The sequence below is a fragment of the Hyperolius riggenbachi genome, chromosome 1, assembly GCF_040937935.1.
Source record: "Hyperolius riggenbachi isolate aHypRig1 chromosome 1, aHypRig1.pri, whole genome shotgun sequence".
Classification (NCBI taxonomy): domain Eukaryota; kingdom Metazoa; phylum Chordata; class Amphibia; order Anura; family Hyperoliidae; genus Hyperolius; species Hyperolius riggenbachi.
The window spans coordinates 414720996-414737989 of NC_090646.1; the positions used below are offsets into that span (position 1 = coordinate 414720996).

General features: G+C 43.5%; 1 protein-coding gene across 1 annotated transcript in view; it reads left to right on the forward strand.

Moving 5' to 3' along the window:
- The window catches only part of MAMDC2 (MAM domain containing 2), a 96920-nt gene extending 92049 nt beyond the window's left edge, over positions 1-4871 (forward strand). Inside the window, exon 14 of the mRNA XM_068271408.1 lies at positions 4452-4871. Within this exon, the coding sequence (XP_068127509.1) occupies positions 4452-4519 (68 nt within the window). The 3' untranslated portion in view covers positions 4520-4871. The remainder of the gene's footprint in view (positions 1-4451) is intronic.
- The last annotated feature ends 12123 nt before the right edge of the window (positions 4872-16994 follow it).

Genomic DNA, 16994 nt, shown 5'->3' on the forward strand with positions numbered 1-16994 from the left:
CATCAGCAGTGGCCAATCAATTCAAAACTTCCTAAACCAATCAGTCACATCCTCAATCCTGCGGACCTGATGGGGAACTAAAAACGCTCACCTGCTGATGTGGACGCCTCCTTTGTGTCCCTCCCATCCACAAACCCTCCAACAGATGACAGACAGCGGCTGAGGCCGCTGACGTCATCACGTCTCCCGTCTGGACGCCTGCGCTTCCGCGTTGTCGTCATGGCGTCATCCGGCATGGTCCCCTAGCTTATCCGCATGCGCGGCCGGCGTGGTGTGACAGCCGGATAGGACGGGAGAAGGGGGCAGAGGCGGCGGACATTGGATGTTTGTGGATGGGAGGGACACAAAGGAGGCGTCCACATCAGCAGGTGAGCGTTTTTAGTTCCCCATCAGGTCCGCAGGATTGAGGATGTGACTGATTGGTTTAGGAAGTTTTGAATTGATTGGCCACTGCTGATGGGCAGTACTATATATATGGATGTGTATTACTGTGTATTTAACATGCAGCAAGCTTGATAAAGAGGCGTACGCCTCGAAACGTCGCATTGAATTGCTGTTATGCCTTGATGAAATAAAAGAGCAATACATTACTTCTGATGGTGCCGGCTCCTCTCTACGCTTAGAAAAACAGGTAACAAAACAAACAAAAACCTTGCACTGGATGGGTTGCTAAGTAGTAGAATTCCTCTCTACAAGGAGGGAGATCATGAAAACCGTCTGTATCAAATTGAAAACAGATGGATTTATAATCTGGGGACATTATTACCAAATGGTTTAAACACCGAGTTGAACCTGATTCATTATTTGAAAGAGTATTAAGAGTGGGTGGGACCTATACCCCATTGCGGTGGGTGTAGCCCTTATTTTGGGTATGGTTGGTCTGCTGTTATCAGTGTTGGTCCTCAAAAAGAGACATGATGGAGAATAGGCTTCTGTAGCCACTCCCCCCGGTCTGTGCTGTGTTGCATAATTGAAAAGATCTTTTCCCATGTTACATAATGGAAGAGGAGAAAGATCTGGGCATAAGTGTGAATGGTGGCTTATGAGAATGAGAGGTGTTTAGGTTATGTTAAAGCAGTTTGGTACAGTTATAGCAATAAAACTGTTTGATACATGTCCAGATTAAGAGGAATACCATTTCTGGCATGAAAGAAATTAACTTTATGTAGCTTAACCTACCCTCTTGGAGACAATCCAGGACATTGCAGTTAGTTTATGTTAGCTCATAGCTGTTGAAGCTCATAGCTGTTGAAATCTTAATTGGAAATTATAAGCATTTAAAAAAATATGAAAATTGCTAGTAGCAGTGTAAAAAAATATACATGTAAGGACATCTGAAGGTGTGGAAATACTGGACTGATAAAATCACAGCAAAGTGAGTGTGTTACGGCACCCAGAGAGTAAAAACAAAGAATGCTGGAACGCATAGCTATGAGGGAAAGCCCAGAACGAGGCTTGGTATATTGATTGAAAGGGAGGTAGACCCGTCCTATCAAGCCACCATCGCAGCATCACACTGAGGAAGCGCACGTGATAGTTGGCGTAACGTATGTGGGCAAGGCTTGGGGATGATGGGCTGGAGGAACGGCCTGGAGTAAATGCATGAAGCATGGCAAACGCTCAATAGGTGAAGTGGGCAGCGGTGAGCGAACTGATCTGACACACAGGTACTTGGCACCCGCGGGACGCCGCTGTGTTTTTACAGAGCCAGTAAGATCAGGAGTTGATTCCTATGTGATCATCAAGTGGTTTAACCGGCAGAAGTTTTAGAGACTTTTTGGTGCCAATGCTGTCTAAACTTGTTTAAAGAGATGGCTCACGCTGTTAAACTATAAGCCACAGTAAAGAGCTGATTGCATCGGAAGTGCAGAGACTGTTGCTACTTGACAATTGGGAGTCCGTTTGAAAGAACTGAAACTGTATCACAAATTTTCCTGTGGAGATGATGGACTTGCACTATGGTGCTTTATAGCAGGTTGCTACATACACACAGTAAAAAGGGTCGGGCGACCTAGATCTGGTTGTGAATGCGGTGAGAGTGCAGGCATGAGTGATCCAGGAGTACTCCTAAGATTGATGCCCTCATCTTGTTTTTAGGGGTTCATGTTTTATAGTGGGATGGAGGTCACATATTTTCTACCAATAAAATATTTTTGCATAGAGATCTTTGAGTGGTGGTTGTTCATATATTGTAAGTAAATTGATTATTTCAACCAGCCTTCCCTCAGGGAATTCATCCCTGAGGTGAGGTGATCTCGGCTTTTAAAAAGGCCTGTGCACCAGTTATTGTTGAATATCATGCAAGGACATGTCTGATTGACTGAAAACAGTTAGCTCGGGTGACAGTCATCTCGTCTTTACACAATGTTAGAATGTGTGATTATTTAAATGTAATTAACACTAGTACACCTCGAGGTATTGAACAAAAATGTTTTCTTAGTTTGGGTCTCTTTCCAGTATGTGTGCTGCACAAGGTGACTATTGCTGTCCTTTTGTTATGCATGTCGTTATCAATGGATGTGTGTGGTTCTATGCAGTTTTATGGTGCGTTTTTATAGTAGACAAAAATTCTACAACTTCTCATTTTCTTTTGCATCTGGCATACATTGTTTGGGGGTTTCTGTACTTTACCTTAAATGTGTGCATTAAACCCACTTAAATGCAGATCATACTGCATTGAGCATGCGATCCTCAAAAGGGCATACAGCAGTGTGTAGGGATGTGAAACGTCCCATAGAACAGAAGTAAAAACGCAATATGGTAGGTTAAATATACGGGCCCGTATGCAATTCACTTTTACAACTGAGTTTTCTCCTAGGTGATATTTTCACAACTTATAATAAAATGCCTTTTCAACCACCAGCAAGCAAATACTCAATAATTTTTGCAGTAATTTTTCATCCACATTTTGGTACTTTTTTCATTGCAGAGTGATAAAAAGTTATTTTAAATGAAAGATGAAAAATTATCTTCTAGGAGAAAACTCAGGAGGAAAAAGTGAACTGCATATGGGCCACAGTGTACATAGTCATGAAAAGTAAAACAACATGCATAATGTGAATGGGCCATATTAACCACTTGAGGACCACAGTGGTAAACCCCCCTAAAGACCAGGCAATTTTTTAATAAAATGGCCACTGCAGCTTTAAGTCCAAGCTGCAGGGCCACACAACAGAGCACACGAGAGATTCTCCCCCCCTTTGCCCCTCAGTTATTTATTTATTTTTTAATATTTATTCTTTTATTTTTCTATTATTTTTTTTTGTGCCACCCAAACCTCTCCCTCCCCCCAGCAGGCCAATCATGGCGATCGGCTGTCATAGGCTTCTGCCTATGAGAGAAGATCGCTCTCTTGTCCCACAGGGGGACAGCTGTCACACAGCTGTCCCCAGTACAGCGCTGCTGCTGATCGCAGCGCTGTACTAACTGTAAAGACGGCGGTTTCGCCATCTAACAGTCTCCGGAGACTGAAGGCGGGGCGGAGCTCCGCCCCCCGAGCAGGAGATGCGCGCGCAGCCTGCACGCGATCTCCTGCAAACTGCAACCCCAGGACTTGACGCCGATAGGCGGTCCTGGGGCTGCCGCCGTGGCAACGCCCAGGAGGTTAAAAATACATTGTAGAACTCTGTTCTTCCCTGCTCTGAAATATTAATAAAACGTATTAAAAATACTGTGTGTAACTAAGTTTAAACAGACTTTGAACATGAGTTTCACACCTCCTGCAGGCTGGATTTTTACTTTTGGTGCCCCTAGGCCATGTATGTTGTGCTCCTCTTTCACCTGCATCAGAGCCCCTCCCCCCACCACCATTCTATGTGCAGACTCCTCCTCCAGGTATATCAGCCATGTACAGCAGCCCCTCTCTTTCATGAACAGCCACCTTGGGTATGAGTTTCCCCTTTTCATGTGTTGCTCCCTTTTATCAGCCTCCTCTTGCATATGTAGCAACCCTTCTTTCATGTTCAGGTACCCCCTTGGGCTTCAGCCACCCAAGGCCCGGACCTTTGTGGCCTTTCTAGAAATCCAGCCCTCATGGAAAGTATATTATTTCAGCCTTTTCAGGCAAGGTACAACCCTTCTCCTAAAAGAGAACTGTATTATTTTTGAAGCTGCAAAGCAAGTAGTCTGTTTCTCTAGTTAAGTCCTGACTGAATTCATATGGACAAGTCAGAAAACTGGAAAAATAGATTTTTTACAACTGATTAGTTTTTAAGAACATACCTTTTTGAACAGGTATAACTTACAAATGTTATTGCTATCCTATTGCTATCCTGTACCTAATCCAATGGCACTTCAAAGGTTGACCTTTTTAGGAAACTACTTTGTTCAAAATGGATCGTCTATCTAGGGATTTTAACTATTCCTTATTAACATTCCTAGCGTTGTTTTTTTTCTGTTTCCTCACAAATGCAAATGTGTTAATGAATAATTTTACCATAATTTTGTTACAGATGCAGATGATTCTGGGACACTTCAGGCATCTGGATATTCAGATGACTTTAATGAAATAGATTTTTAAAGCAAGACTTTGTCTGAAGAGAGACGTAGTAAAATAGACATTAGTCAGTCCGGAGACTGCACAGAAAATATTCTTTGAAAATGCAATCTGAAGAATGTATATAAAATATTTAGATATATATCACAACTCAGAGCACTCGTGTTCGCAGATGAGAAAACCAACTCAGGGCTAGACATATGATGTAATTTTGCATGTACAGTATTATCAATAGGTATGTTTGTGCAGCCATCCTGTTAGCCACCGTTTTCACTGTATTGTTTTTGTGTATATAGTTGAGTGTTTGTGTGCGCATGTGTGTTACAGAGAGAGAGTGTGTGTGTGTTTCTTTAAAACAGTTGGGAACCAGTAAAATAAATTCACAATAAAATGTTTTATTTGTGATACAAATTTCTTCTCGAGTATTTTTTTTCCTTTTATCCTTTTAGAAATGTTAGCACTTTCAATACAGGATTATATTTAAAGCTGAACTTCTGCCAGGCATACTAAATATAGAGTGAAAATACGATATATGTCAAATGTTTTACCTGTCAAAGGAGCTTTTCTTCACTCCAGAAGCCTTCAGAGAGAAAGCCCCATACATACTGAGCACAGTAGGCACGATCTACCTTCTGTATGTGGGAAGAAGGATAGCCATACTATTACAGGTGACAGCTCATGGTGAAGGATATAAGGGCCCGTTTCCACTAGTGCGGTGCGAATCGCTGGGATTCCACCGCTGACAAAAGCAAAGATTTTTGCCGCGATTTCGCATGCGATTTCGCATAGGCAGGCTATCAGCGATTTTAACCATGTTACTGCCTGGCTCAATGTACATTAGTTTTAGTGCGAATTCGCACGCAAAATCGCGGCAAAAAACGCATGTGCGATTTCCCCTATTAAATACATTGCCTGCGAATCGCCTGCATTCCACACGCAGGCAAATTCTGCAGGCCCTACCGTGCAGAAAAATCCTGCACAGAAAAACGCACCAAAAAACTGACAAGTGGAAACAGTCTCATCCACTTGTATTGGTTATGCGAATCCGCATGCAGACAACGCATGCGGATTCGCTCTAGTGGAAACGGGCCCTGAGAGTAAATAGAAATCATCCATTCAGTTTCTCTGTAAATGTACAGCAAAGCAATGCAGATTTTCCACAGTGAAAATAGGCAACCTTCTCCAGTATAGGTAGCCAAGTTCCTTCCAGATATCCATATAAATATCCAGATTCTATCCAGTATAGGTAGCCTGATGTCCCTACTGTATAGGTAGGCCGTTTAAAAGTGAGTCTGAAGCAGTTTTAAAAATAAAAAACAGATACTCACCTAAGGAGAGGAAGGACTCTGGGTCTTATATAGCCTTCCGGTTCTCCTCACATTGTCCTCGTTCACCCGCTTCTCCGTTTGAATCTCCCGCTGTGGAAGACTTCGGCAGTCTTTGGAAGTGCTCGAGCTCTCGAAGACTGGCGGCACTGTACTGCACACGTGCAAGTGCTCGAGAGAGGGGGTGCTCACGCGTGCGCAGTACGGAGTGGCCCATCTTAGGAAGCTCGAGTACTTCCAAAATCTCCCCAACCTGGAAGAGGGTAGTCTACGACCGAACCCTGGACTGCTAATGGGGAGCCTGCGGGGGAACGTGCGGATCGGGAGGAGTACCGGAAAGCTCTATAGGAACCAGAGCCTTCCCTCTACTTAGGTGAGTATCTGTTGTTTATTTTTAGAATCGCTTCAGACTCCCTTTAAGTTTCCCTTTAAATATGCAATAACTGTAGAAGCAAAGTTGTTCAGATATCCTATACTGTACAAAGATTTTTTTTATTTTTTACTTTTTTACGTTTTGAATTACATTTTTTAAGTGATGCTCCATACTTAATGACAAACACACATCTCCTCAATTCAGATTTATACATCAAAAGGGTTTTATGACACATTGGGGTTGATTCACTATAGCAAAATGTGCCTTATCAGAGATAACATGCCTTATCCAAGTTAACATGTCTTATCAGAGTTAACATGCTTTATCAGAGTTAGCGTGCCTTATCAGCGAGCGCTACAAACTTATGCCTACTAATTGGCAATGATGAGAGCTCCACTCGTCCTGCCCTGAGCCTCAGCGGGTCCAATCACTTTAACCATTTAATAGCAAGCATACGTATTAAAATGTCGTGCTTTAGCCTATTACTGGCAACATAACGTTTTAATACGTCGCGCGTTGCTGCCGCCCCGCACGTGCCCGCGCTGCTACCGCCGCCATTACCGTCGGGTTTCCGTGCTATGTGATTGGGGAAGAGGACCGAGCGGTCCTCTACCCAATCGCAGTGCTGGAGTGAATGGACGTAACCGCGAACGGCGGCTACGTCCATTCACAAAAACAGGAAATTGTTACAAGTTTAATAAAGTGTAAAAAAAAAAAAAAAAAAGTGATCACTTCCTATTACGGAGAGTGTTCACTAGCGCCATCTTGTGGCCAAAAAGTATATTACACATACATGCACATACATAATATGAACATACACAGTATTAATAAATGAATACATTACACTTCCAACACCCCCCCCCCCCAAAAAAAAAACCCTTGTAAAAAAAAAATCAGCTTCAAAGAAATAACTAAATAGTTGCCTTAGGGACTCAGCTTTTTTCAATCTATATTTTATGTGGGAAAATTTATTTTAGGGGCTTGTAATTATGGCCAGAACAACAAAAAAAAAACAAACAGAAAAATAACACCTATATTTCAAAATAATATATTGTCGCCATACATTGTGATAGGGACATAATTTAAACGGTTTAATAATCAGGACAACTGGGCAAATAAAATGAGTTGGTTTTATCCACTGGAGAATGCTTAATGTTAAAACTATAATGGCTGAAATCTGAGAAATAATGATTTTTTCCATTATTTTTGTATTTTTCCCATTAAACGCATTCAGAATAAAAAAATTCGTAGCAAATGTACTACCCACAGAAAGCTTAATTGGTGGCGAAAAAAACGAGGTATAGATCATTTTCTTGTGAGAAGTTGTAATAAAGTTATTAGGGAATAAAAGGGAGGAGCACTGACAGGTGAAAATTGCTCTGGTCCGTTAGGGTAAAAACCCTTGGGGGTAAACTGGTTAAAGGAATTGTCAGGCAAAAAAAAAAAAATAGTTTCACTTACCTGGGGCTTCTACCAGCCCCATGCAGCCACCCTGTGCCTTCGTAGTCACTCACTGCTGCTCCAGTCCCCATCCACCAGCTAGTTTCGTTTTTGCCAACCTCGGGGTCGGCGGGCCGCATTGCGTACATTTTTACGCATTCCCGCTGGTGCAGGAACATTAACACATACATTTTTACGCGTTAGTGGTGCAACGTGTAAAGATTTACACGTTGCACCACTAACGCGTAAAAATATATGTGTTAATGTTCCTGCACCAGCGAAACTAGCTAGTGAATGGGGACTAGAGCAGCAGTGAGTGACTATGAGGGCACAGGATGGCTGCATGGGGCTGGTAGAAGCCCCAGGTAAGTGAAACTAATTTTTTTTTTGCCTGACAATTCCTTTAAAGGACATTATCTGCACACTTTGATTGGCCCAAAAGGCTACCTGTCAAGTACAAAGCAGAGCAGACCTAATGGTATGCAGGCATTTCTAAAGAAGTAAGAATTGGTTGTTTTATAAAAGTTTGAATTCTGTGCAAGAAAACCAGTATGTCTGTTTAGGTCTGTTTGCACCCTCTACTGGATATTACAGATAACAATTTTAGTTTCTCCCCACTCCTTACCCATCAGTAAATTTTAACATGTAATTATTTGTTTGGAGCCATTAAGTCCTGTCGTTGTCACTTTTTTTTTACTCATTTTGCTGCGTTCACTTTATTTCCAAATGCAAAAAAAGGGTTTCATAACCGTGAGCAATGTTTTGCATTTATTTAGTGCCTAATTAAGTGCATATATTAAAAGTTTGTGAAATCTATGCATAAATTAACATTTTTTTAAATCAAAATCTTTCTTCACAGCCACTGCTGATGTGTGATTGAATTAAGAACTGCACTTAGTAGGTGTATGCTGTTTACACATAGACGAGCTCTGTTTTTATTATGGAAAATAACACTCCCTGTGGCTTCAGATTTTTGAAGTTTTTGGTGCCCCCTCCCTTGAAGGTATACCAGCCAGGCTATACCAACAATGGAGATGTGACCCTGGAATAGAAGAACAAGGGTCTATGATACAAATAAATCACCCCAAAATTGGAGTAATCAAATAAGCACCCCACTCGAGCTATTGTGTTCAGGGGTCTTTTGAGAACCCTTACTCCTTTGCACAGGGCTAATCAGTTTTGGGAGCTGCTTATTAAAAGACCAGCATCTATTGACCCTGAGTAGCCCAGTGCAAAATTACACTTCAGCCCTGTTCATTCTGTTTACTAGTGTTTAGTCAAACCAAGTGCTCTACTTTATGTCCACTATACAAGACGCATTCACAGTAGGAAACATAAGAATTTTGGCTGAGAATGCTAAATGTTTGCAAATTCCTGAACCACTCACACTTGTAACGATTTGAAGAACTATTCTTTGCAAACTCAGTTCCAGTTAGTAGCAATATACATTCTTAAAGGAAACCAGAGACCATAGAACATAAAAGTGTAACGATCGGTGTAACACAGAGAGGGTCTGATTATAGGTGATCTGCAGTATCACCAAGAATACAGATATATACCTGATTATTGATGATCTGCAGTATCACCGATAATCAGATATATTACTAACCTCTGGACACCTGAGAGATATGAGTGTTTGGTTCAACAGTAATACTTTGAGAACAATACCAGGAGGACAGGAACAAGGCAGTAAGGAATACTGCTGGAGTAGTACCTTTCAGCAGCCTGAGACTCTCCCGTGGAGAGGAGTCAGACTGGGAGAGGGAAGGACCAGAGCGTGAGTGGCACCAATGGAAGGATGCCACTGGCTGATCTGTGAACTATCTCTAAACTGGGGAGATAGCTCTCAAGGTCGGACAAGCCAGGTCGGCAACACACTGACATACAAGGTACAAAGACAGGAGGCTGATTTGGTAATCCTAAGGCAAGCAGGGTTTGGCAACAGAGTATCAGATATAGCGAAGTACCAAATCAGTGAACAGAAGAGTGGTCAAGAAAGCAGAAGGTCATAACAGATAATAAACAATGCCTAGTCTTGGATGTGAGCTCCGTGATCATCAACACCCTGGAACTAGTCTGAAGTATAACAGAATGGTAACACAAGTCCCTAATCTTGGGCGTGAGGTCCTTGATCATCAACACCCTGGGACTAGTCTGAAGTATAACAGAAAGATAACACAGATTCCTAATCTTGGGCGTGAGGTCCTTGATCATCAACACCCTGGGACTAGTCTGAAGTATAACAGAAAGATAACACAGATTCTGACAATAAGGTCTGAGTGCTTCCACGTAGTGATCGCAACGGCAGACAACCAGCGAATGACCAGCTATATAGTATATATAGCCCAGCGCTCTCCAGCGCCTCCCCTAAGTGCTGGACCAATGGAAACTGGTGCAATCGTCAGCTGACCGGCTTGGTCAGCTGACTCCCTTCTGACTGTCATAAAAGTTCTGCCTCTCAGCGCGCGTGTGCGTCCTTCTGAACCTGTGTGGACTATCGGTTCCAGCCACACCAGACATGTCTTGCGTACCACCCGCCGCGCTGGACGCGGAATCCGCCACACCGCTAAGGCATGCGGTGGTTTCTCCGCGTTCGGCCATACCAGCAGATGCAGGCCCACACGTGCAGACCGCCGCGTTAGACGCGGAAACAGCCGCCTTACTCTGAGTGCACGTGGCGGCTTTTCCGCGTTTTCTGACAAAAAGTTTTATACATACCTGGGGCTTCCTCCAGCCCCATGAGCACAGATCGCTCCCACGCCACCGACCTCAGTCTTCTCCTGCGCCGGTACCGGGTCCCCTAACTTTAGTCAGTTGCGGCCAATCTGTGCAAGAGAAGTGCGCCCTTTATGTATCTCTCCGGCGACTGCCTTCTTCAGCCTTCTCTAGAGCTGGAGAAGGCTGAGGATGGTGGCGTGTACACATGAGGGCTGGAGAAAGCCCCAGGTAAGTATAAAACGTATATGTTCTATGGTCTCTGGTACACTTTAAAGTAGATGAAGGTAAAATCAGGGCTCACATAAGGTGGAATCTAAAAGGTGTGTCGAAAATCTGTCGATTTTGAAGCATAATCTTTTTTTTCTTCTTTGAATAAACATTTTTTATTTAACTTTTTCATCATTTTACATAATAAAAACTGTAAAAAAAATACAACATCAGTTTGGACAGGCTATAGGGTCACGTGTCCTAGAGTACACAGATCTGTTACACTCTCAATACTTTCAAGTTGTAAAAAGGAAGAGATTGACAGATCATAAGGTGCAAGCAGTTAATCCACTTACATCCAATTCAATATAAGCAATTCCATTGTTTTAACTAACGTTTCATAAACAGAGATGTTTTGTGCTGCAGCTGGTACAAAGAAAAATAAAAGGAACCTATCCCACCCCCCAAAACAACTATAACAACTCCCCAACCCCCAATTGCTCTCTCTCATAAGATCCTCTCATCTACAGAATTGCCTAGTGTGATAAAGTACAAAAAGTGGAGCAGTCTCAACCTCCATTCATCTGAGGTGTAGTGATCCGATAAATTGTACCGCAACAAGCATGTCCGATCAGTGTTTTGAACGATTTTGGCCCAAAACTGGTCAATTGTAACGATTGAGCATGCTGGCATGGTTGGTCAGGTGCGTGCTTGTAACAGTGTAGTGGCTAGATAGTATACTGGCTACGACCAGAGTTCGAAACCTGGCTAGAGTCAGTACCTATTCAGTAAGGAGTTCAAGGCAAGACTCCCTAACACTGCAGGGTGGCCTCTTCAGCACGTCCCAGTGGCTGCAGCTCTTGAGCACTTTGAGTCCGACAGGAGAAAAGCGCTATACAAATGTTCATATTATTATTATAACAGCACGCGATATCATGATGAATGCGTTGGAACCCCTGGCTGCCCCCCCCAGCCCCAAAGTAAATGGACCCCCAGTGCTGTTTCCTGCTTCTATGCTGCCAGGTGCATGTGTGTGATGTCATAAATGTGATACATGCTTTACACTGCGTGTGATGGTGCTCATGGGGAAGTAGAGGATGAGACCGGAAGCAGCTGGACAGATGTGGCAGCTGGAGCAGGTGAGATTTCAATGCACGGGCACTAGGGGAGCACACTAACATTTAAAGGGACAGTAACGAGGCGGCAGAGGCCATGTCACGAGGCCAATTCCCAGAAGTGTCCATGCTAAAATCGACTGGGAATCGGCTTGTGGTGTATGGGCATCCAACAGATCTCTCAACAAAGCACGACTCAGCCGGGCTTTCAGGGACAATTGTGGGTGACAAGAGTCACCCAGGGAGACGGCGAGGAACAAGCAGCCTTGACGAGGCTTAAGGAAGCCCCAGGTAAGTATTGTACCAGAGACTCTTCTTGCCTTGGTACACTTCAGGCTGGTTTCACACTATAAACCAGCATTAGCAATGCGGTGCACCCGGCGCACCACCAAAAACAGGCTTTCAGGAAACACTATGCTATTCTTTTTTCATACCGAAGAGTCAGAAATGTTCTCTCATGCCAAATATGTGGTTGGGACAGGTTATTGGGGCTAATTCCTCAGGAAGTAAAGCAGGGGTACTAATGTTGAGCCATAGAAATTTTCGGGGTAAACTTCTAGCTCAAGAATGTGATTTGGAGGAGGGTAGATGGGTAAGGGTGGACTTTGCTGCTGGCTAGTGGCAGCGTAGCGTGCGTTGCTTAGCAAGCCAATGTTTTCTCTTGCCATGCAGTAGTGACGTATTGTGCTAGTGAAGTATCCCAGTAGTGAACTATCATGACAGCAATACGTCACTACTGCACGGCAAGACAAAGCATTGGGCGTTGTTAAGTAATGCACACTACACTGCCACTAGCGTGCGTAAAGTGCATGGCGGTATCAGTAAGTCACGCTAATTTATTGACGGGTGTAACAGGGGTTTACTTGCACTGTTTCGCTGCGTTAGCAATAGTGAATCAACCCCATTCAGAGAAAACAAACTTCCACAATTTCCTTATTACATAACATCCAACGCCACAAACTTTTAGTAGCATATCAAATAATTATAAGTAAATTATAAAGTACATTCCATATTCACCTGTTTGAGCTCTCAATTTCTGGGACATGTAGTCAAATTCATCAGGTGATCTGCTCCTAGATCTGGCGTTTGTGCATTAAGGGTAGGCCTTGCCATAAAGTTCTGTGAACTTATGCATGCTAACTATTAGGGACACAAAGATATTTGATATGTCCCAAATTTACATGCCGTGCAGCGAGCAAGGTCATGACATTGAGGGTGGAGCAAAATGTACTTGTATGCCCCCTCTCCTTGAAGAAAATGCCAGTACCAGCAAATATTTCCCACAGTAACCACTTCTTACATTATATTTAAGCAGAAATATCCCCCCACAACAATTATGCAGCATGTTCCCCCCAAAAACACACTATTCAGAAGCATGTGTACCAGGCATGATAATTAGCAACATTTCTCTCAAAAGACATTCCGTATTATTCAGAATTTAAGACTTTTAATCTCCCAAAACTGGGGACAAAAAGTCATTGCGTATGCTTTTCCAAATACAGGGAGTCCCCAACTTACAAATACACGTTGATATGAACCGCCAACATGTCAGGGACTCCCTGTACTGTGTCTTCCTATGTCTCCAGTGTCCTCCTCCTCTGCTCTGTGCAGATTATTGTAAGCAGCTGGTAGCTGCGGCTTGCCTTTCAACTAATTCGAGGGTGCCCGATTCAATCAGCGGCTTCTCCTCTCACTCACTGTTCCCTAGTGACTACTTTTCCTGATCACATCATTACATGCAACTAGCACTAGGGGATAGTGTGGGAGAGGAGAGGTCTCTGATCGCTGCAGGTGCCCTCGGATCAGGTAAGGTACACAATCAGCTTTAGCTGCTATTAACTCTGCATGGAATGAGTGGAGGACCCGGTGGGACAAAAATGTGGACACGGGGACAAACAATGACACGGGGTGACAAGAAGGACACAGGAACAAATTAGGACACAAGGACAAAAAGGATGACACGGGGACAAACAAGGACACAGGGGGGAAAAAAGGTGCACAGAGAAGGACATAAGGGGGGTGAAAGAGGACACAGGCATAAAAGGGGTACACAATAGGTACAGGGGAACACAATAATTGGGGGGAGAACATCCATAAGATGCCCCTGCACCATGGACGTACCAGGTTTAGTATATTTTTTCCCCTGGTTTTTGTCCTCTAATCCTACGTGCATCTTGTAGTATGGAGTGTCTTATACAGATAGTCCTCGGTTAATGAACAAGATAGGGACTGTAGTTTTGTTCTTAACCTGAACCCATTCTTAAGTCGGAACACTGTGCCATCTCTGTCCCCTGTGCCTCCAGTGTCCTTCTCTGTGTCATGTCTGTCCCCCTCTGTGTCACCTTAGGTCTCCATTGTGCCACCTTAAATCCCCTTGTGCCTCCTTATCTCCCCTTGTACCTTCTATGTCCAGCTGTGCCTTGTGTCCCGCTATGCCTCCCTGCTGTGGCTCGTGCCCCTGTTCTTCCTGCACTCCTCCAGCCCTGTACCTTGAGCAGAGTTAGTGTAGCGGAAGCCACAACATGTCACCTGTTCCATGGTGGCCCACTTCAATCAGCGACATTCTTCACTGTTCCCCCTAGTGGCAGTTCCTCCTGATTGCGTCATTAGGCAACGCAAGAGAAGAACAGTGAAGGGAGAGAGAGGACATTGCAGATTGACGTGGGCCGCCATGGAACAGGTGAGACATGTTGCGACTTCTGCTGAGTCTACTCTGCTAAAGGAGTGGACAGCAGAAGAGGTAGTCCTTGACTTTGTGATGTCATAGCGTTGGATCGGCGGGTTGTTCGTAAGCCGGGCACTACCTGTATTCTGAAAAATACTTTCATTACTGTTAGCCCCAATCAACATAGCTAGGTAGCATCTTCCTCTTCAAAAAAACATTAGGCAGCAGTAATCCCTAAAAAAAAAAAAAAACTTTATTAGGCATCTCCTTTCCCAAACACGTTTAGGCAGCATTTCACTCCAATAAGCAGGAATACCCCCCCCCCCCCAAAAAAAAAAAAAAAGCAAAAAATAAAGTGGGAGTACCTCAATAAATCCTTAAACATTATGTCTTCTGGTCTACAGCTCAGGCTCATAGTGACCCCTTTGTGCTCCTTACAGGTTAGTGATCTAGGACCCCCCTTCCTACCCCCGTTAAGTTATTTCTTGGTGGTCTAATGGTAGACCCCTCTTATAATGTTTTCCCCGGTAGTGTAATAGTCCCCACCATCTGATTGTAAGTTCACTGGTGGTCTAGTGGTCCCCTCTCCATATAGTGTTTCCTTGGAGCTATATGATGTTGCTTGGTATCTGGTGTTGCCTCTCTCTCCCTCACATAGCATTCCCTGTTGTCTAGTGATCCTCGTCTCTCCCCCACATAGTGTACCGTGGTGTCTAGTGGTCCTACACCCTCCAGAGAACAGTGCAGGGAGCAAGGCGTAGCAAGTAACCAACCTCTCTTTCGTTTCAGCGCCATCCTATCAGCCACATTGCTGTGCCTACTGTAATGACAGGCTGGGTGATGCGGCTTAAATGCAGATCAGACTGCATCACCTGGGCTGTCATTACAGTTGCCTCGGTGTGCAGGTTTGCATGGATCGCTCCGCTGCCACTCTACTCTGCAACATTGTGGGACATGAGGGGGGAGAAGTAGGTGGGATGCCTCTCATCCTGTGACAGTTCCAGCAAAACCCAGGAGGGTTGTTAAGCATGCATAGATCTGAAAGAGGGATGATTCAAGAAAAAAAATGACAGTGGGATTCTGTGGCATAACTAAGGAGCTTGGGCTCCAGTGCAAGTTTTACATGGAGCCCCAAGCACATCCCAACACCTAGCAAGGACAGCTGAAGTATAAGATAAGTATATTTAGATTAAGGAAACAGTTTGTTAAAGGACCACTGTCTTGAATATTTTGAAATTTAAAATATATGTAAACACATACAAATAAGTATTTTTTTCCAGAGTAAAATGAGCCACCGATTACTTATTTTTCCTATGTTGCTGTCACTTACAGTAAGTAGTAGAAATCGTCAGGTTTAGGACTAGCCCATCTCCTCATGGGGAGCTATCAGGGTTTTCTTTATTTACAAAAACACTTAGTGAATGGCAGTTGCTCTGTTCAACTACCAAAAAACGTGTGCAGTGAGCAGGGAGGCTGGCCAGCATCTTTATATAAATCTTTTCCAGGGAGTGTCTTTATAAACAAAAAAGGCCATGCTGAGAATCCCCTAAGGAGAGACGGACACGGACTAGCCCAAAACGTGTCAGTAATGTCAGATTTCTACTACCTACTGTAAGTGACAGCAACATAGAAGATAAGTAATTTATGGCTCATTTTACTTTGGAATAAATATACTTCTTTGTGTTTACATGTATCTTAAATTTTAAGATTTTCCCGACACTGGTCCTTTCACATATAGAAATGATCATTACCAGCATAACACGTGAAAAACTAATAAGATGGATGAAGGAGGGCCCTTCTGGTCCAGCCGCCCCCCCCCCCCCCCCCCATGCAGTTGCAAACTCTGCACCCCTACTGGTGGGATTTGATTCCCAAAGGGAATAGTATGGAATATACGACACAGAACAGAAGATTCTCCCTTTAGGCATACCTTCCAACCTTGAGATGAGAAAGAGGGACACTTAAGCCACGCCCATGCCATGCCCCTGATCACACCCCCACCACATCCCTAGTCACGCATATGATAAACATTTCATGAGAAAAATATGTTGTTTTATAATTCAAACCACACTAGTCCGTTCTATCCTGGTTCATTTACCTTCATTTTAACATTAGTAATATATCAATTTAAAGGATGGGAATAAAGTTTAGTCAATCAAACACACTTTTTAGTAGAGAAACATGTATATTTACATAGAAATAGGGACAAAGTCCTGAAAGAGGGACAGATTAGGTGGAAAGAGGGACAGGGCTCCCAAAGAGGGACTGTCCCTCTGAAAAAGGGACAGTTGGGAGCTATGCCTTTAGGTAACATATTCTGGTAGCAAAACAGCGCTATACCACCATGCTGAATATACATATTTCCAGTTATGTACGAGATATAATTATATCAATGAAACAGCACACCGGGAAAACCTTTTTTAACCATAAAATATTTTGTCACAAAAATCCGGTGGATGCAGAAATACTGCCTTGGTTAGATTTACTATTATTACTTTACAAAAAGTTCAAGTGCACAGGGTGGTAAAAGAAAACTACCGACCGATAGTGTGACATCTAAACAGACTGCATGATTTCCCGCGACCTCTCAACCAATTACATGGCGCTCACAGTAACAGTCCAATCACATTATCGGTGCAAGCACTTCGCGAGATTT